This window comes from Palaemon carinicauda, chromosome 12 (genome assembly GCF_036898095.1).
Source record: "Palaemon carinicauda isolate YSFRI2023 chromosome 12, ASM3689809v2, whole genome shotgun sequence".
Taxonomy (NCBI): Eukaryota; Metazoa; Arthropoda; class Malacostraca; order Decapoda; family Palaemonidae; genus Palaemon; species Palaemon carinicauda.
Window position 1 is genome coordinate 6,064,854 of NC_090736.1, and position 22,151 is coordinate 6,087,004.

The 22,151-nt window shown below is 46.0% G+C and overlaps 1 protein-coding gene across 1 annotated transcript in view; it reads right to left on the reverse strand.

Annotated features, from left to right (window-relative positions):
- The window catches only part of LOC137650469 (serine-rich adhesin for platelets-like), a 140,438-nt gene that overhangs the window by 112,946 nt on the left and 5,341 nt on the right, over positions 1–22,151 (reverse strand). The window contains exon 2 of the mRNA XM_068383694.1: positions 6,523–6,672. Within this exon, the coding sequence (XP_068239795.1) occupies positions 6,523–6,672 (150 nt within the window). The remainder of the gene's footprint in view (positions 1–6,522; positions 6,673–22,151) is intronic.

Below are 22,151 nucleotides of genomic sequence, written 5' to 3' on the forward strand. Positions count from 1 at the left end.
CTGTTCTCCGAGAAGCTTCCTAAATTACCAGATATTCTTCTCAAGACTGAGTTTGAGGCACGGAATAGGTTGGCTAGGTCTCTCCACTCCATTACCTCCGTGGAGTCCCTAACCTCACTTTATCCGACCGAGACCATGTTCCGGGTATTCACAAAGAACCTGTCTCTGTCCTTCCAAATCGACTTACACGAGTTTTGTTCGGCTCGGGTTAGTTGCAGGAAGCACGTTCTTTCTGAGGCCACGATCAGGCATGAACCGAATAGGCTGATAGCTTCCCCCTGCTGGGGTAAGAACCTTTTTCCTCAGGAGGAGGTGAACAAGGTACTACAAGACGCTGCGAGAGCAAATCAAAATTTGCAAGTGGGGTGGGGCCTCACTGCCAAAAAGAGGGTTGAAGGTCAAAAACAAACCTTCTTCAGGAAGAAACAGAGGTTTGCCCCTTACAAGACGAGCCGAGGTCACTACCAACAATCGCCGATTGCCCACTCGTCTTCACAGTCTCCCACTGCTTCGTTTCCTCTACAGCCGAAACACCCTCAACAGGTGGTCTACCTCACTGCTCCCCCAGGTACCCAACACAACCCCGTTTGGATGCCCTCACCCGCATACAACCCTAGCTACGGACCCTCAGGTCCCTTTCGTGGACACCAGAGGTAGCTACAGGGCTAGAGGACAGTTCCGTCAACGAGGCGGACCTAGGACAAGGGGTTCTCGAGGAGGGAAAGAACCTAGATTCACTCCTTCGCAATGATATAGTTCCGGTAGGGGGGAGACTTTACCACTTTCGAGACCGTTGGACCTTCAGTCCGTGGGCTCACAGCATAGTCTCCAAAGGCTTGGGGTGGAAATGGTCACAAGGTTCTCCTCCTCCACCAGTGACCTTCTTCCAGAGACCCACAACCATTCTGAGAGAGTACACCACCGAGTTACTACAGAAAAAAGCAATCAAACGGGTTCGATCGCTGAAGTTCCAAGGCCGCCTGTTCACAGTTCCGAAGAAAGGCTCGTCGGCATTGAGAGTGGTCCTGGACTTGTCAAAGCTAAATTCTTACATCCTCTGCGACAAGTTCCGGATGTTGACCATCTCTCAGGTACGTACCCTGCTTCCCCGTGGGGCCGTCACCACCTCTATCGATCTTACCGACGCCTATTATCACGTACCAATAGCTCGAAACTTCTCTCCTTACCTAGGTTTCCGTCTAGGCAGGAAAGCCTTTGCATTCAAAGTCATGCCCTTCGGCCTCAACATTGCACCCAGGATATTCACGAAACTGGGAGAGACAGTGCTAGAACAACTCAGGAACCAAGGGATTCAGATCGTTGCTTATCTGGACGATTGGCTTATTTGGGCTCGGTCAGCCCTGGAGTGCAACAGAGCTACGAAGAAAGTACTTCGTTTTCTCGCCAACCTGGGATTTCGGGTCAATCTCCAAAAATCCCGCCTACTTCCATCAGACCGCTTCGAATGGTTAGGCATACAGTGGGACCTTGCACGGCACAAGCTGGTTCTACCTCCCAAAAAGGTAAGAGAAATAGCTTCCAAGGTCAAGAATTTTCTAACACACAAACAGGTGTCCAGAAGAGCCTTAGAAAGAATCCTCGGCCTTCTTCAATTCGCTTCAGTAACAGATCGCCTATTGAAAACCAAACTCAAAGACATCAATCGAGTTTGGAGAAAGAGAGCCACAGTACCTTTAAGAGACAAGGTCTCGAAAATCCCCTCTGTCTTGAAAATGAGATTACAGCCATGGTCCGAACCGAAGAACCTCTCCAAATCGGTTCCTCTTCAATTCCCACCCCCACAAGTGACAATTCATACAGACGCGTCTCTGAGTGGATGGGGGGGTTACTACGAACGTCAGATGTTTCAGGGCTCTTGGTCACCCGCCATGAAACACTTCCACATCAATGTTCTCGAAGCCATGGCAGTGTTCTTGACCCTGAAGAGGCTCTCTCCTCCGAGGTCGACCCACATCAGAGTAGTGTCAGACAGCACAGCCGTAGTACACTGCATCAACAGAGGAGGATCCAAGTCGCCCAACCTGAATCAGATCCTGGTCGCTATCTTCACCTTGGCAGCAGAAAAGAACTGGTTCCTGTCAGCAACCCACCTAGCAGGAGTCCAGAATGTGATAGCGGACTCACTATCCAGGACGAAACCACTGGAATCAGAATGGTCTCTGGACATAATTTCATTCCGGTGGATACTCAGGCTGGTTCCGGGCCTTCAGGTAGATCTATTCGCAACTCAGATGAATCACAAACTTCCTTGTTATGTGACACCAAACATGGACCCTCAGGCTTATGCCATAGACGCATTAACCCTGGATTGGAACCATTGGAGGAAGATTTACCTATTTCCACCAGTGAATCTTCTAATGAAAGTATTGCACAAACTACGCTCCTTCTGGGGGACAGTGGCCTTAGTAGCACCTCACTGGCCAAAGAGCAGTGGTTTCCTCTCCTCCTCGAGCTGAAACTCCGACCCTTCCGGATTCCATTCCCCAAACTAACCCAAGTAATTCAAACGCAGACTGTGTCAGATTCCTCAAGGATAGCCAAAACCCTAACTTTGTGGACTTCATGAAGTTTGCAGCTCATAAAGACGCAAACATTGACCCGGAAAACGTTCTCTTCATCGAAGCGGACAAAGGGGACTCGACAATTCGTCAATATGATTCGGCTGTTAAGAAATTAGCAGGTTTCCTAAAGAATTCAGACCACACTCGTATGACTCCGAATTTAGCCATCTCGTTCTTTAGGTTCTTATTTGACAAGGGCTTGGCAGCTAGCACTATAACTACCATCAAGTCAGCTTTGAAGAAGATATTCCTGGTTGGGTTTAACATTAACCTAGCTGATTCCTATTTCTCATCTATTCCAAAAGCATGTGCTAGGCTTCGGCCGTTGGATCGGCCGCAAAAAGTCTCTTGGTCTCTGAACAATGTCCTCAAACTCGCGTCGGACACTGACAACGAGTCCTGCTCTTATATCACTCTGCTTAGGAAGACGTTATTTCTATCAGCTATGGCCTCAGGTGCTAGAATCTCAGAACTAGCAGCGCTCTCACGTAACCCGGAAAACATAGATTTCCTCCCTACAGGCGAAGTACTGCTTACCCCAGACAGAGCTTTCCTAGCTAAAAATGAGGACCCGCAAAATAGGTGGTCCCCTTGGAAGATCATCTCTCTTCCCCAGGATCCTTCGCTGTGTCCAGTCACTACTCTCAGGACCTTTTTAGCTAGATCTGCCACCCGCTCGTCTGGCCCCTTATTTATCAGGGAACAAGGTGGTACAGTACTTTGACCATTCAAGGTATCAGACAACAAATCCTCTACTTCATTAAACATGCTAACCCGGAATCATTTCCCCATGCTCATGATATACGGTCAATAGCTACCTCTATCAATTACTTCCAGAACATGGACTTTGATGACCTTAAAAAATACACGGGTTGGAAATCTCCTATGGTTTTCAAACGCCACTATCTAAAGAACTTACAGGCCCTTAAATACCCTACGGTTGCAGCGGGGAGTCTTATCTCCCCCCATTAATCTCTGATTATTTCTTTATTCCATCTCTTCTCTCCTCCCTCCTGACCACCTCTCACACCACGTCGCCACTCTCCTGGGTGGTTCGTTAGCCCTAAGTTATTTTGCCATGTTTAATTGTTATGATTTAACTGTTATTGTAATTACCATTCCTGTAAAGTTTAGATATGCTTAGACATGTAAGGTTGATACCTTTCACGACGGGACACTCAGGTGATCCCTGGTCCTCATATTATTTTAGCATTACATCCCCTATGCCTATGGCTAGTTTATGATTTATGTTTACTTACAGTATTATATTATTGCCTTACATGGTGTTTGTTTTCTCCTTATTATGTTATTAATTTATTGGGCTTGGAAGGCATTCTCTGGTACATTCTCACCGGCCGTCACAGGCCGCCCCAGAAAAGGGATTTTGACGAAGGAAAAATCTATTTCTGGGAAGAGGCCTGTGACGCCCGGTGAAACCCTTCCCGGTTATTTGATACGGACCCCACCCCTCTTTTTTCCTTGCCAAGCCATATGTTCTTGCAGAAGGATGTCCTAGAGGGCGCGCGTGGTAGGTGTCGTTGGGGAGTTCAACCATGTTATCTAGGGCCTGTCACGGCCCTCCCCATTGATGAAGGGATTATCTAAATGGAAGACAACCTGTGAATAGTGGTTTACACACGCCTTTGTTTAATACACGACACCTACAAGGTGTTCGCGCGAGGGTTGTAACCTCTGCATTCCATGCTTTTATCTTTCTCTAGTATATTTGGAAGATTTATATTAGGAAAGGTATAAGGAAGGACCTTTCTCACCGGGCGTCACAGGCCTCTTCCCAGAAATAGATTTTTCCTTCGTCAAAATCCCTTATTTTTCCTTGTTTCCTTTCCTCACTAGGCTATTTTCCCTGTTCGGGGCCCTGGGCTTATAGCATCCTGCTTTTCCAACTAGGGTTGTAGCTTATCAAATAATAATAATAATAATAATAATAATAATAATAATAATAATGGAACCCAAGGCTCTGAGGAAAAGCGAGTCTTATCTATGAGGATGAAAACAAGAGAATCACATCAAAACAAAAGAATTTCTAACAATAAATTCAAAGGGCACTCTAAGAAGAAACATGGCCAAGGGCTGTAACTTTCAAGTTGAACAATGAAAACTCCAAGTATGTCTTGAAAATGTAAAAATGAAGAAAAAAAGGTCAAACCCACATAAAATTAAAACACCAGTCCTCAAAATAGCTAGTAATACACATCCTAAAATTGCCTAAAGATCAAGATGAGTAGAAACCAGGCTAATTTCATGTCACATACTCAAGAAGATTTTATATCATCTAGCACCTCTTCGTATCCGCCAGTACAAGAGTAGATATAAAAGTCTTCCTAAAAGAACTAAAGTAATAAGAGACATTATTAGCATTGATTAGCCTATCAAACTACTAACTTTGTACATTATTTCAGTACACTACCTTACAATACATGTAAATGAAAAATCATCTTTTATTACATCCCTCCTGGGACATCACCAGAAACAAGAAAAATTGTACAGTATTGTAATTTGGATGCGTCCTTTCTACAGTCCTTAAAAGTGAGGTGCAGCATTTTTCTCTTAAAGAAAGAATAATATTCACAATACTTCTCTTCTATGCTCTTGTATTAAGCACCATCCACGATGGCGGCAAAAGAGCAGCAAAGTCTCTCTCAGCCAGGCGGGAGAGGCCGAATCACTAGTCACGTCAGAGACCAGAGCATAACAAATCTCGCACCCATCCGGATGCCCGACCAACAGGTTGCCCACCGGGACCGCACACCCGGCATGGGAGCGACAAACCTCGTGGCCACAATGTTGCTGCAATACGGCAGTACATGCCGTCTCCTAACAGCGTACCACCTTGGAAGCAGGGATCTCCAAAATGTCGGACATCTTCAAAAACACATAACACAGAGCAATGAAAAACACGTCTGAACGTACGCTGGTGCTAAAGAGGAATGTAGGTAGGGGGGTGGAGAGGTGTAGGGGTGAAGGGAGGATAGTCGTAGTAGGGGATGTTGATGAAGGAGAGGTCTAACTGGTGAGGGACCTATGGTTGTGGTTCAATCATGCCCCAGTTTACTATACCGACACTCATAGAGTGAGCGAGCTGGGTTTATTCCTGGCATTCCATGCATCCTTTTTTCTCTGGTATATTTAGCAATATTTATGCCTTAGAAATGGTGCTTTAAGGAGCATTTCATGGAGCGACACAGGTAGAGCCCAGAAATAGATTTTTCCTTCGTCAAAATCCCTTTTTCAAGCATTTGAAAAATAAAAGGATTTTTTTTTATAATAAAATTATTTCTATGCTTATCAAACATTCATATTGATTCTCTTTTGAAGCTATTTACATCCACAATAAAACTAAAGAATCCCCTTTTTCTCCCCTTGTAATAGCCATGTCCTTCTAGTGTAGCATTGATATTATGTGGCAGTGTATGGCGATACTTGCGCACAGGTATGTCATTTCTCCTTTGTCTTCCAGATCTCTTGTTGTAAAGTTCTAATTAACACATTCTACCCAAGCTCCAGATTGTGATTCTGTTTTATGGAGTTCTACTGAAACTCTTTAACAATTCTTATAGATTAATTCAGGGATCAACGATCACTGAAAATGTCAAAGAACTGCTTTGAGCCTTATGATTTGTCAAGTGCATGTCGAGTGCTTCCAGCCACCAAAGAAAGTTCTTTCGAATAGGGAATAGAGTGCCTGGGATTCTTAAAGATAATGAATGTGAGCTATTTACAGTAATGAGTTTCTTGCAAACAAATATTAAATTGCCATAAATTCTTCCTGATATTGCAAGGCAGACTTATAATTAGGTAAAGGAATGAAATTAGGAGTCATTCATTGAAAATATTAAAAAAGGTACGCTTGTGAAAGGGTTAAAGTATCTTCAAATGCATCACTTACAATATCTAAATTATATGAATAACTAGTCTTTACCTTTCTGGAGGCATGGATGATCATCGTGGACTTGTTAGCATTGTTTGCAACTACAACCTTTTTCTCTTCAATATCTCTTAAGACGGCTGCAGCAACTCCATCACCACCGTTAACGATGACATCTGTTCCGAAGGCAATACAAACACAATTCTGAATTTACGTCATACATTAACTAGTGTTCATATCAAAAGTAAAAATAACACTTCCATACAATAAATTAAAAAAAGGGATTGCACAGTAATATATATTTGTACTCAATTACCACAAAAAAAAAGGAGAGAATAATTTCATAACATTTTGCACAGTAAATCTAACAATGAAACATTAGTAAAATGCTTAGTTAAATTGTACCCTGAACATGCATGCTGTAAATCAAATGTACCAATAAGCACCACAAATGCACTAAAATATTGTTTACCTTCTGTGTGAACTGTTTGCTTAAACTCCAAAACTATATGTAACTTATACACAGGATAACAAAGGAAATCATAATTTTCTAGCAATGAATTAATACAAAATTTTAATATCCATAATTACACAAAATACGTAAACATTAACAGAAATACTGTAAATAAACGAAAGGAATTGCTACAAGAACTATATCTTGATTTGGTCTCCTTTTAATCTTCAGTTAAATGTTTAAAAACTAGTAATGGATGACTGTTCTAGATATGTTAAATTTCCACAACTGTTTAACCATAAAGCCTTACAAAAATTCAGTAAAATGTTATTTTGATAATAAAATAAATTTTTGAATATACTTAGCCGGTGATTATATAAGCTGCAGCTCTGCTGCTCGACAGAAAACTCTACGTAAAAAATCCGCCAGCGATCGCTATGCAGGTAGGGGGTGTACTTCAACAGCGCCATCTGTCGTGCAGGTACCCAGTACTCATTGTAAACAAAGAACTCAATTTTCTCCTCGGTCCACTGCGTCTCTATTGGGGAGGAAGGGAGGGTCCTTTAATATATAATAACCGGGTAAGTATATTCAAAAATTTATTTTATTATCAAAATAACATTTTTGGGCTCAAGCCATGGCGTCCTGATGGAAGGTTCCTTTTTGGTAGCTTCCTTGGGTAAATAACTACTAAGATATTCCCAGAGAATTTAACCACAGGTTATCACAGAATTCTAACTTCTGGAACGAGTATCCTAAAGGTTTCCCTTTAAGACATCGTATATCAACAGGGGACGCATGTATTAACGCGCCACATAGCTATCTACACCCCGAACAGAGTTAATGCTTCGGTGTGTAAGGGCTGAGAATAGCTGGGAGCCGTTCCATAGCTAATCTCATTCGTGGCTACTACTGATACTCGAGACGTAAACAAACGGGCGCCATTGCTTAAATGACGTCACGTCCGTCTTTATCCTTTGTTCAGTAGCTCGCCCTACTTAGACGGATTTTCCCTGTGCTTCACTTATCGCTTTGCATCTACGTAATGTCGCTACCTTCAGCCTCGCCTTCTTCTGGAAAGTTGAGTACAAGGTTCCAGTATTGTTTAGTTAAGCTCTGACCGTAAAGTAAATATTACTTTCCGAGATAATTGCTGTTTTGTGGCAGAGCTGTGCCTCTACCGGACCCGCCATTTTATGGCGTCGTTGTTGTTCTGCATGCCTTATTTAGTTAGCCACAACAACGCTTCCGGCCTTATTTACTAATCGATTACATTAGTTTATTTAGTCTTCATAGCTAGGAACTTTTATATCGTGTTTCGACGCTTTTTATCGGTCATCGATTGACCTCATACCAGTCGGCTACTATAGCCCCCAGGCCAGAGCGCCTGTATATAAGTGTTCATGCATGATTTTATTAGTGATCCTAGGCTAAGTTATGAAGATAGTGGCATTATTTTACAATACTTTCGACCGTGATGCAAGTGTTTTTTCGCCTTCAGTGACCATATAGGGGATAGGTTAGTTAGTGTCCCTTCCTAACCTAACCTACTTGTAGGACCCCTATATGCTTCCTTCATCCCCTGCCTTGGCATTCCCTCTGTTTAGCCTTGATTCCCTTTCTGAGTAGAGGGATCAAGTGTCTAATGGAGTATTCATCGCCTCTCAGTCCTCCCTAAGGGAATGAACCCCCCTTAGGGTTGCGTCCGAGAGTGAGGTTAGGCTAGCCCTTCCTCTATGGCTAGGAATAGTCTATGACTGTCCTGCGATAGCGATATGTCTTCTATCCTTCCTAGTTCGGGGCTCTTAGCCCTGTTCTAGGTTAGGTTTTGGAAGGTTACTCTGTCCCCTACTGAAACTGTACCCATGCACCGTTTCAGCCTGGCGGCCTTATCTTAGGTTAGGGAGTGTCCTCCCTTTCCCTAGTGGCCGCTCTGGTACAGAACCCCTTCCTTGGAAGACTCTTCTCTTCTCCCCTCCCCACCTATCTCTTGTATAGCCTAGCTTACACTTAGGTTAGTCTATACCCATCTGTCCCCTGTCCTACAACTCCTCCTTAGGGTGGAGTGATAGGGCTACCTTGAGCTTCCTTGTGCAGTCCGCTCTGGTACATATACCCTTCATAGTGTCCTATGGGGTTAGCCACTGGATGCGTTCTGCATGTGGAGGTCTCTCCCCTCTTGGGTGTCCCCTAGCCCTCCCTTGGGCTACCCTAGCTCCCGGTCCTCTGCGACCCCGGCTCCTGGGTGATAGAGCCTGCCTCTATCATGGGTACACCCTCTCAGGGGGGGATGTCTGGATTCCATGACTAGACTTCTTACATCCCTCCCCCTGTCTCTCTCACTATCCGGGTGCCGGTCCCTTGCCGCCTCCACTGTCGGCGATACCTGCCTCCTACCTTGGTGACTCTCCCCTACCCTCATGCCGCCAGCCCCCCCGCTTGCCGGGGGACTGTCGACCGCCGCTGGCTCCCGCCGACGGCCTTCCCCCTTCCTCCTAGCTTCACCGTCCGCCTGCCGGTCGGCCACCGGAGTGCCGGCATTCACTGCCGGCAACCTGGTTCAGCTATAACCATCCTTATCCCAGTCACCAATCCGGCATCCTCCGACCGCCGGAGCCGCCGCTCCTCTGCCGGCGTGCCGCCGTTGTGCCGGAGGCCGCCACCCTGGCTTTACTCTTGACTTACAATTTGTCTGTCCTAATGCCAGAAACTCTGCTGGAGCGGCCTCCGGCGTGCCGGAGGTCTGCCGGAACCTCCCGGAGGCGTCAAGGATACTTGCACCCCCTTCTCCTAGCTATCACTTGTATACTGATAGCCCTACACTGCAAACAGATAGCCTGTTTACACTCTTTAGATCAGTGCCTTGGTACTGTTCTATTAGTGATCATGCTGTCCCTTTGCATTCTTCAAATTTCCAGCATGCTGCGTGCATCTTAGCGCGGCTGGTTGCCGGAAACAGTTACCCTAAGGGACCTGTTAGCTCCCTAATTTGGGACTGAGTGATCTCAGTCCCAAACTTATCCTTGGTTTTCCATGGAATTCCATTGCCCTGCGGAATTTCAAGGAATACTATCCTGTGCCTTCGGCCATCTCGGATTATCCAGGGATACAGCTTGCGGTAGCCAGACGGGCGAGATGCATGGAGTATGTTTTCTTTACTACTTCAATCTCTATGCATCACACCCTTTCTTTAAGTTAATATTAATGATTAATCTTAACTTAGCTTAAGAACCATTCTTATGACTCCCCCATACTCATTTTCTCTTTCTTCCACAGGAGGAGCAGATGAAGTGTGACTTCGACTTCTGCGCTGTGAAACGCCCGCACTTCTACGGGCATACGGCTTGCAGGACTCACGCCCCTTGTGCTAACAAGAAAGGGGATCTGAAATTCTGGGACCCACTGAATTGTACGGTCTGCCAGGCTCAACTAGTTGATGCCTTCCATAACCCTCCCTCAGCGGAGGTCAGGGACACTTCTCGGGAGAAGCTACGCAAGTGGGTGCGTGGCTTCCAGAAGAATGCCACCGGACCGTAACTGGCCACCGAAGAAATGAGGTCACTCTTGTTCCCTAAGGCCTCCCCTGATTCAGTGGTACCCAAGGATGTGATTCCCACTGTCCAAATTACAGTGGAACCTGATGTTGTCCTGGCCCAGTCCATGCACGAGTGCCGCCTGGATTATGAAGATGACGAACATATGTTGGACGTCTCGGAAGACACGGAGAAGACTCTTATGGCTCAAGGAGCTGAAGATGACGAAGACCAGGTGGAATACGCCGAGTCGGAGCAAGAGGTCGCTCCTCCTTCCATCTCCGCTCCTACTCCTACACCGACGGAAGTATCTATCCCGTCTACCTCCACGACCCCGGATCCCTCTTCTTCCACTCAAGAAATGATCCGGTTGATTAGAGCCGTCATGGACGACAGGTTAAAGGAGAATCAGGAGTTCATCAGGTCCATGATGGGATCCAGAGAACCGAAGAGGATTTCGGTTAAGGATCTCCCCGCTTGCTCACATGCCAACCCGTGGAGGTATGCTGAGCATATGGTTATCGCGACCGGCAGGATCTTTATCAGCGACAAGATCGGCACGGTCCCTTTGGAAGACGTGGAGTTCTTCCCAAACTTTGAGGCCTACCCGGACTGTTACGTCCGACTTCGTTCTGAACCTGCCTCTAAGGAAGAGACCGAACCGAAGGAAGAGATAGTGTTCGATCTCGCGAAGGCCCAGGCTATGCTAGCCAACACATTCAAGAGTAGGGGTTTTACCTGCTCTAAGCTTCCGGCCCTGAGCAAGAAGCACCCTACTTATGTCGCACCTGAAAATGCGGTACTTCCATTCTTGGAAAAGGCCTTCACTGCGTGCCTTAAAGCTGTGGAAGAGGGGAAAGCCTGCCCTGCACTGGAGGAGTGCAGACCCTTCTCCATAGTCACTCCCCCTGACGCTCGACACTGGAAGGATATCCAGCATACTTTCGTCGTGGGAAAGCTAGACCCTGACGAAGACCTCCCTAAGCTCAACGATCACCTCCTTCGTCGGGAACAAGATACGAAGGAGAGGCTCGCAGCATCCATGTCTCACCAAGTCCAACTTGAAATTATGGCCTGTGACACCAGAGTACCAGACCACTACATGGTACTCTCCAAATCCCACATGACAACCGTGATGAAGGACTTGTACCACTTCATGAAGGCTCGGAGAGCCTGTCGTGAATTCGTGTTCGCAGGTGCCACTGTGAAACACGAACCCCGGAGGCTGATTTCCTCCAACATCTGGGGTAAACACCTCTTTCCTTCTGACCTTGTGAAGGAAATCACCGACAAAGCCGCCACGGAGAATAGGAACCTTCTCCACAAGTGGGGCATGTCAAGAAAAAGGAAACCCTCTCAGGACGACGGACCTCAACCTAAGAGGAAACCCCTAAAACAGAAACCCCAGCAACGTCAACCAAGACGTCAGTTTCCGGGACCCGCTACCTCCCAAGTGGCAGCTCAACCACAACAGACCTTTCAATTGGTCACCCAACCGGTGTTGTCACAGTCACCGGTCTTCACCCCTGCTTTCGAGCAACAGACAACTACCTTTCGTCCCAAAGGTAGAGGCTCAAACAGAGGTGCAAGCAGAGACGCATCTCGCCGTCCCTCCAGAGGCAGAGGAGGAAAGGGAGCTAGCGGCCGAGGCAGCAAGCCCTCGGGACACCAGAAGCAATGAAGTGCTTCCGGTGGGAGGAAGACTCCGCCAATTCCAGGATCGTTGGACCTTCGATCCCTGGGCACACAGCATCGTCAAGAAGGGTCTAGGCTGGAGTTGGACTCAACCACCCCCAACCTTCCAGCAATTCTTCCAACAATCAACCCCCCTTCTGGAAGAATATGTCCTAGATCTCTTGAACAAGAAGGTGATAAGGAAGGTAAAGTCCACCAGGTTCCAAGGGAGACTGTTTTGTGTCCCCAAGAAAGACTCCGACAAACTCAGAGTCATTCTGGACTTATCCCCCCTCAACAAGTTCATAGCGAACGACAAGTTCAAGATGCTGACTCTTCAACAGATAAGGACCCTTCTGCCTCGAGGTTCCTACACGGTCTCCATAGACCTGGCGGATGCCTACTGGCACGTTCCAATGAACCATCACGCTTCCTCCTACCTAGGATTTCGACTCCAAAGGAAAAGCTACGCCTTCCGGGCCATGCCCTTCGGCCTCAACGTGGCCCCTCGGATCTTCACAAAGCTGGCGGACGCCATAGTACAACAGCTCCGCCTCCGAAACGTCCAGGTGATGGCCTACCTCGACGACTGGCTAGTCTGGGCTCCATCGCCCGAAGATTGTGTAAAATCTTGCAACAAAGTCACCCAGTACCTAGAACACCTGGGATTCAAGATCAACGAGAAGAAATCTCGCCTCTCTCCAGCTCAGAAGTTCCAGTGGTTGGGAATCCAATGGAACCTTCAGTCACACCGCCTTTCCATCCCCCAGAAGAAAAGGAAGGAAATAGCAGGGTCTGTCAAGCGACTGCTGAAATTCAAACGAATTTCAAGACGCCAGCAGGAACGAGTTCTAGGCTCTCTACAGTTCGCCTCAGTAACAAACCCAGTGCTTCGTGCACAGCTAAAGGATGCCGCGGGAGTCTGGAGACGTTCTGCATCCATCGCTCGAAGAGACCTCAAGAGACGGCTTCCAAACAGACTTCGACTTCTCCTAAAGCCGTGGTCAGAAGCAAAGGCCCTGAAAAGGTCCATTCCTCTCCAACACCCTCCTCCATCACTCAACATCCACACGGACACTCCGCTGGAGGGTTGGGGAGGTCACTCCCACCAAAAACAGGCTCAAGGCACCTGGTCTCCCCTGTTCAAGACGTTCCATATAAACATCTTGGAGGCCATGGCGGTCCTTCTAACTCTGAAGAAATTATCCCCGCCGCCCTCGATCCACATTCGTCTAACCCTAGACAACTCGGTGGTAGTTCGTTGTCTCAATCGCCAAGGCTCAAGATCGCCCCAGATAAATCAGGTGCTTCTCCCAATCTTCCGTCTGGCAAAGAAGAAGAAGTGGCACCTGTCTGCAGTTCACCTACAAGGATTCCGCAACGTGACAGCGGATGCTCTATCTCGGACAAACCCGATAGAGTCGGAATGGTCTCTAGACGCAAGATCGTTCTCCTTCATCTCTCACCAAGTCCCAGAACTTCAGATAGATCTCTTTGCAACGAGCGACAACAATCAACTTCCTCGGTATGTGGCCCCGTACGAGGACCCCAAGGCAGAAGCAGTGGATGCCATGTCACTGGACTGGAACAGATGGTCCAAGATCTACCTGTTCCCTCCCACCAACCTTCTGCTGAAAGTCCTCTCCAAACTGAGAACCTTCAAAGGGACAGCGGCCCTAGTGGCTCCCAAGTGGCCCCGGAGCAACTGGTACCCCCCTGGTCCTGGAGCTGCAGCCCAAGCTGATCCCTCTCCCGGGCCCAGTTCTCTCCCAACAAGTACAGAAGTCGACTGTCTTCGCTTCATCATCGAAAATCAAGGACCTTCATCTCATGATTTTCTCTCCCTAGCCGCAAAGAAGAGGTTTGGGATCTTGAAGAAAAGTCTGGACTTCCTAGAGGAATACAAGACCGAATCCACAAGACGGCAATACGAATCATCCTGGAGGAAATGGGTCTCCTTCGTCAAGACAAAAAATCCTAAAGAAATCACGATTGATTTCTGCATGTCCTTCTTTATTCACCTTCATGGACAGGGATTAGCAGCCAATACGATTTCAACCTGCAAATCGGCCTTGACCAGACCAATTCTATATGCTTTCCAAATTGATCTGTCCAGCGACATCTTCAACAAACTACCGAAAGCATGTGCTCGCCTACGCCCAGCACCCCCACCGAAACCGATCTCCTGGTCACTAGACAAGGTGCTCCATTTCGCCTCCAACTTGGGTAATGATTCATGCCCTCTCAAGGATCTGACTCAGAAAGTTATATTTCTCTTTGCTCTTGCTTCGGGAGCTCGAGTCAGCGAAATAGTGGCATTATCAAGAGAAGACGGACACATCCTGTTTACCGATACAGGAAACGTTACCCTCTCCCCTGATCCGACGTTTCTCGCCAAAAATGAATTACCCACCAAAAGATGGGGCCCCTGGAGAATATGCCCCCTGAAGGAAGATGTCTCTCTATGCCCAGTAGAGAGCCTCAAGGTCTATCTTCGCAGAACTTCGAACTTTGGTGGAGGCCAACTCTTCAAAGGAGAAACATCGGGCAGCGACCTGTCACTGAAACAATTAAGAGCGAAAATCACCTACTTCATTCGCAGAGCGGATCCTGACAGTACACCCGCTGGTCATGATCCTAGGAAAGTTGCATCATCTCTGAATTTCTTTCAGAGTATGGACTTTGAAAGCCTTAAAAAACTTCACAGGCTGGAAGTCCTCGCGCGTTTTCTTTAAACATTATGCGAAACAAGTGCACAAAGTCAAACATTTTGTGGTAGCCGCAGGTAGTATTATGAAACCTGCACCTAACTCTGCGTAGAACAGTGAGTTACTTGGGACTCTAACTCTTCGGGTGCCTATGTTGACCCTCAAGCGATACATAGTGATGTCGAAAACACTTAGTGCTTTTATAACTGTTCTTATCCCAGGTGAAATGTCATAGTTGTCACACAAGTGCCGCATGCCCTGAGCATGATGTGTTTTTTAATCAAAGACTTGCGTTCCTCGAGAACGAGTGCCTACTAATAAACTTGAAATTCCTTTTCAGATTCAAGAGCAAGTCTTTATTCTATCTATCTATATACCAAGGCACTTCCCCCAATTTTGGGGGGTAGCCGACACCAACAATGAAACAAAACAAAAAGGGGACCTCTACTCTCTATGTTCCTTCAGCCTAATCAGGGACCCAACCGAGTTCAGCTGGTACTGCTAGGGTGCCACAGCCCAACCTCCCACATTTCCACCACAGATGAAGCTTCATAATGCTGACTCCCCTACTGCTGCTACCTCCGCGGTCATCTAAGGCCCCGGAGGAAGCAGCAGGGCCTACTGGAACTGCGTCACAATCGCTCGCCATTCATTCCTATTTCTAGCACGCTCTCTTGCCTCTCTCACATCTATCCTCCTATCACCCAGAGCTTTCTTCACACCATCCATCCACCCAAACCTTGGCCTTCCTCTTGTACTTCTCCCATCAACTCTTGCATTCATCACCTTCTTTAGCAGACAACCATTTTCCATTCTCTCAACATGGCCAAACCACCTCAACACATTCATATCCACTCTAGCCGCTAACTCATTTCTTACACCCGTTCTCTCCCTCACCACTTCGTTCCTAACCCTATCTACTCGAGATACACCAGCCATACTCCTCAGACACTTCATCTCAAACACATTCAATTTCTGTCTCTCCATCACTTTCATTCCCCACGACTCCGATCCATACATCACAGTTGGTACAATCACTTTCTCATATAGAACTCTCTTTACATTCATGCCCAACCCTCTATTTTTTACTACTCCCTTAACTGCCCCCAACACTTTGCAACCTTCATTCACTCTCTGACGTACATCTGCTTCCACTCCACCATTTGCTGCAACAATAGACCCCAAGTACTTAAACTGATCCACCTCCTCAAGTAACTCTCCATTCAACATGACATTCAACCTTGCACCACCTTCCCTTCTTGTACATCTCATAACCTTACTCTTACCCACATTAACTCTCAACTTCCTTCTCTCACACACCCTTCCAAATTCTGTCACTAGTCGGTCAAGCTTCTCTTCTGTGTCTGCTACCAGTACAGTATCATCCGCAAACAACAACTGATTTACCTCCCATTCATGGTCATTCTCGCCTACCAGTTTTAATCCTCGTCCAAGCACTCGAGCATTCACCTCTCTCACCACTCCATCAACATACAAGTTAAACAACCACGGCGACATCACACATCCCTGTCTCAGCCCCACTCTCACCGGAAACCAATCACTCACTTCATTTCCTATTCTAACACATGCTTTACTACCTTTGTATAAACTTTTCACTGCTTGCAACAACCTTCCACCAACTCCATATAACCTCATCACATCCCACATTGCTTCCCTATCAACTCTATCATATGCTTTCTCCAGATCCATAAACCCAACATACACCTCCTTACCTTTTGCTAAATATTTCTCGCATATCTGCCTAACTGTAAAAATCTGATTCATACAACCCCTACCTCTTCTAAAACCACCCTGTACTTCCAAGATTGCATTCTCTGTTTTATCCTTAATCCTATTAATCAGTACTCTACCATACACTTTTCCAACTACACTCAACAAACTAATACCTCTTGAATTACAACACTCATGCACATCTCCCTTACCCTTATATAGTGGTACAATACATGCACAAACCCAATCTACTGGTACCATTGACAACACAAAACACATATTAAACAATCTCACCAACCATTCAAGTACAGTCACACCCCCTTCCTTCAACATCTCAGCTTTCACACCGTCCATACCAGATGCTTTTCCTACTCTCGTTTCATCTAGTGCTCTCCTCACTTCCTCTATTGTTATCTCTCTCTCATTCTCACCTCCCATCACTGGCACCTCAACACCTGGAACAGCAATTATATCTGCCTCCCTATTATCCTCAACATTCAGCAAACTTTCAAAATATTCCGCCCACCTTTTCCTTGCCTCCTCTCCTTTTAACAACCTTCCATTTCCATCTTTCACTGTCTCTTCAATTCTTGCGCCAGCCTTCCTTACTCTCTTCACTTCTTTCCAAAACTTCTTCTTATTCTCTTCATATGACTGACCCAATCCCTGACCCCACCTCAGGTCAGCTGCCCTCTTTGCCTCACGTACCTTGCGCTTTACTTCCACCTTTTTCTCTCTATATTTTTCATACTTCTCTATACTATTACTCTGCAGCCATTCTTCAAAAGCCCTCTTTTTCTCTTCCACTTTCACCTTCACTCCTTCATTCCACCATTCACTGCCCTTCCTCATGCTGCCTCCAACAACCTTCTTGCCACATACATCACTTGCAATCCCAACAAAATTTTCTTTTACTAACTTCCATTCCTCCTCTAAATTACCAGTTTCTCTTACTCTCACCTCATCATATGCCATTTTCAACCTTTCCTGATATTTACTTTTTACCCCTGGTTTTATTAGCTCTTCAATCCTCACTACCTCCCTTTTACATCCACCTACTCTATTCCCCCACTCTTTTGCTACAACTAATTTTCCTTCCACCAAAAAATGATCAGACATACCGTTAGCCATACCCCTAAACACGTGCACGTCTTTCAATCTTCCAAACATTCTTTTAGTTACCAACACATAATCCATTAATGCCCTTTCTACTACTCTTCCATTTGCCACTCTTACCCACGTATACTTATTCTTATCTTTCTTTTTAAAGAAGCTAGCACCTATTACCATCTCTTGTTCAACACACATGTCTACCAGTCTCTCACCACTCTCATTTTCACCTGGTACGCCATACTTACCAATGACACCTTCTACCTCTCCAGCGCCCACTCTAGCATTTAAGTCACCCATAACAACTACATAATTCCTTCTACCCAGTCCTTCTACACACCTAGTTAAATCATTCCAGAACTCATTCCGATCTTCTTCACTTTTCTCACTACCTGGCCCATACGCACTGACAAACGCCCAACATTCCCTACCCAACCTAACCCTTACCCACATTAACCTAGATGATATCTCCTTCCATTCCACTACTTTACCTGTCATCCATTCACTCAGCAATAACGCCACACCCTCTCTCGCTCTTCCCCTTTCAATCCCAGACACTCTACCAGACATTTCACCAAACATCACTTCACCCTTTCCTTTCATCTTTGTCTCACACAAGGCCAATACATCCATCCTTCTACTTCTAAACATACTTCCAATCTCACATCTTTTACTCTCTATCGTACTACATCCACGCACATTTAAACACCCCAAAACTAGAGTGCGGGGAGCAGTCACTCTCCCCCCAGCTCCATCTCCTTGTCGATGTCTCGCAGGAATTTTTTACAGGAGAGGGGGTTCCCAGCCCCCTCGTCCCGTCCCTTTTAGTCGCCTCTTACGACACGCAGGGATAACGTTGGCGCTATTCTAATTTTTATTACTATGTACATTATAATTACTGTAAATGAACTTTACTTATTGCTGTAATTTATTTAATTTCTGCATTTGTGAAATAAAATTTCTATTTTATTACCTGTGCGTCTCAATCAGCTCCTACTTACTATGAAATACATGCCTGTCATAGTTTTATTATCCCCTTTTCCTTATGGTTATGGAGAAATTAAGATACTAACTCTTAATTTATATTCACTCTGATTATGTAATGTTCCAATATGAATACTTACTCTTCATACCCTGGAGATGAATCTTCCTTCTCAATACACAGTGCCCAACCACCACTGGTCTGCTTTTCAGAATGTTCCTATACAAATACCAAACATTCGGCTTCATCTCCAAGTTCTTCAAGTTCTTCTATCAGGATGAATAGCCCTTCAATACCACTTTGACGTCGGCATGGCCCGTGGGAACTTCACTGACAAGGGGGGCAGGATGCTTCTTCCCTACGGTTCTTTACCAAGATTACTATGCTATTTTGTCAATGCCTTGGCACTTACTACTAGGGGAAAATCTACCACGATACATTGATTCTCTGGTATTCTTCCATCAGGACGCCATGGCTTGAGCCCAAAAAACGGATTTTGAGCGAAGCGAAAAATCTATTTTTGGGTGAGATAGCCATGGCGTCCTGATGGACCCTCCCTGCTACTTCGTCCAGTTTTAGGTCCCACCCTGCTCTGCTGTATCATGGTGATGGGCAAGCAACTGGCTTCAGGATAAAGACGGACGTGACGTCATTTAAGCAATGGCGCCCGTTTGTTTACGTCTCGAGTATCAGTAGTAGCCACGAATGAGATTAGCTATGGAACGGCTCCCAGCTATTCTCAGCCCTTACACACCGAAACATTAACTCTGTTCGGGGTGTAGATAGCTATGTGGCGCGTTAATACATGCGTCCCCTGTTGATATACGATGTCTTAAAGGGAAACCTTTAGGATACTCGCTCCAGAAATTAGAATTCTGTGATAACCTGTGGTTAAATTCTCTGGGAATATCTTAGTAGTTATTTACCCAAGGAAGCTACCAAAAAGGAACCTTCCATCAGGACGCCATGGCTATCTCACCCAAAAATAGATTTTTCGCTTCGCTCAAAATTCGTTTTTTCAATATTTAACTTGGCCGGTGATTATATAAGCTGATTCACACCCAGGGGGGTGGGTAGAGACCAGCAATAAATGTTTACATTATTATGAGCTAAGGATTTTTTATTTCATTTTAGAAGTTATCAAAATAACAAAAATAAAATAAATAAGTACCTGGTAAGGAAGTCGACTTGAACAATTACTCTGCCTTTTTAAGTACGTCTTCCTTACGGAGCCTCGCGATCCTCTTAGGATGCTGAGCGACCCCTAGGATCTGAAGTATGAAGGGTTGCAACCCATACCACAGGACCTCATCAAAACCTCTAATCTAGGCGCTTCTCAAGAAAAGAATTTGACCACCCGCCAAATCAACCAGGATGCGAAAGGCTTCTTAGCCTTCCGGACAACCCAAAAACAACAATAAAAAACATTTCAAGAGAAAGATTAAAAAGGTTATGGAATTAGGGGATTGTAGTGGTTGAGCCCTCACCCACTACTGCACTCGCTGCTACGAATGGTCCCCAGGGTGTAGCAGTTCTCGTAAAGAGACTGGACATCTTTAAGATAAAAAGACGCGAACACTGACTTGCTTCTCCAATAGGTTGCGTCCACTATACTTCGCAGAGATCTATTTTGTTTAAAGGCCACGGAAGTTGCGACAGCTCTGACTTCATGTGTCCTTACCTTCAGCAAAGCTTGGTCTTCCTCACTCAGATGGGAATGAGCTTCTCGTATTAACAGTCTGATAAAATAGGATAAAGCATTCTTTGACATAGGCAAAGATGGTTTCTTAACTGAACACCATAAAGCTTCTGACTGTCCTCGTAAAGGTTTAGTTCGTCTTAAATAGAACTTAAGAGCTCTCACAGGGCATAAGACTCTTTCTAGTTTTTCCAACCATATTCGATAGGCTTGGAATATCGAACGATTTCGGCCAAGGACGAGAGGGTAGCTCGTTTTTGGCTAGAAAACCAAGTTGTAAAGAACATGTAGCCGTTTCAGATGAAAATCCGATGTTCCTGCTGAAGGCATGAATCTCACTGACTCTTTTAGCTGTGGCTAAGCAAACCAGGAAAAGAGTCTTTAAAGTGAGATCTTTAAAGGAGGCTGATTGTAGCGGCTCGAACCTTTCTGACATAAGGAATCTTAGTACCACGTCTAAATTCCAACCAGGTGTAGCCAAATGACGCTCCTTCATGGTCTCAAAAGACTTAAGGAGGTCCTGTAGATCTTTGTTGTTGGAAAGATCTAAGCCTCTGTGACGGAAGACTGATGCCAACATGCTTCTGTAACCCTTGATAGTGGGAGCTGAAAGAGATCGTTCTTTCCTCAGGTATAAAAGGAAGTCAGCTATTTGAGTTACAGAGGTACTGGTCGAGGATACAGATACTGACTTGCACCAGTTTCGGAAGACTTCCCACTTCGATTGGTAGACTCTAAGGGTGGATGTCCTCCTTGCTCTAGCAATCGCCCTGGCTGCCTCCTTCGAAAAGCCTCTAGCTCTCGAGAGTCTTTCGATAGTCTGAAGGCAGTCAGACGAAGAGCGTTCAGGCCTTGGTGTACCTTCTTTACGTGTGGTTGACGTAGAAGGTCCACCCTTAGAGGAAGAGTTCTGGGAACGTCCACTAGCCATCGAAGTACCTCGGTGAACCATTCTCTCGCGGGCCAGAGGGGAGCAACTAACGTCAACCTTGTCCCTTCGTGAGAGGCGAACTTCTGCAGTAACCTTGTTGACAATCTTGAACGGGGGGAATGCATATAGGTCTAGATGTGACCAATCTAGGAGAAAGGCATCTATATGAACTGCTGCTGGGTCCGGGATTGGTGAGCAATATATTGGGAGCCTCTTGGTCATCGAGGTTGCGAAGAGATCTATGGTAGGCTGGCCCCATGTGGCCCAAAGTCTCTTGCACACATCCTTGTGTAGGGTCTATTCTGTTGGAATGATTTGTCCCTTCCGACTGAGGCAATCTGCCATGACATTCAAGTTGCCTTGAATGAACCTCGTTACTAGTGAAATGTTTAGATCTTTTGACCAGGTGAGGAGGTCCCTTGCGATCTCGTACAACGTCATAGAGTGGGTCCCTCCTTGCTTGGAGATGTACGCCAAAGCCGTGGTGTTGTCCGAGTTCACCTCCACCACTTTGCCTTGAAGGAGAGACTTGAAGCTTTTCAAGGCCAGATGAACTGCCAGTAGCTCCTTGCAGTTGATATGCATTGTCCTTTGACTCGAGTTCCAAGTTCCCGAGCATTCCCGACCGTCTAATGCCGCGCCCCAGCCCGTGTCCGATGCGTCCGAGAAGAGAACGTGGTTGGGAGTCTGAACAGCCAGGGGCAGACCCTCTCTGAGGCTGATACTGTCCTTCCACCAAGTCAGGCAAGACTTCATCTTCTCGGAAATGGGGATCGAGACCGCTTCTAGCGTCTTGTCCTTTTTCCAGTAAACAGCTAGGTGATATTGAAGAGGACGGAGGTGTAGTCTTCCTAACGATAC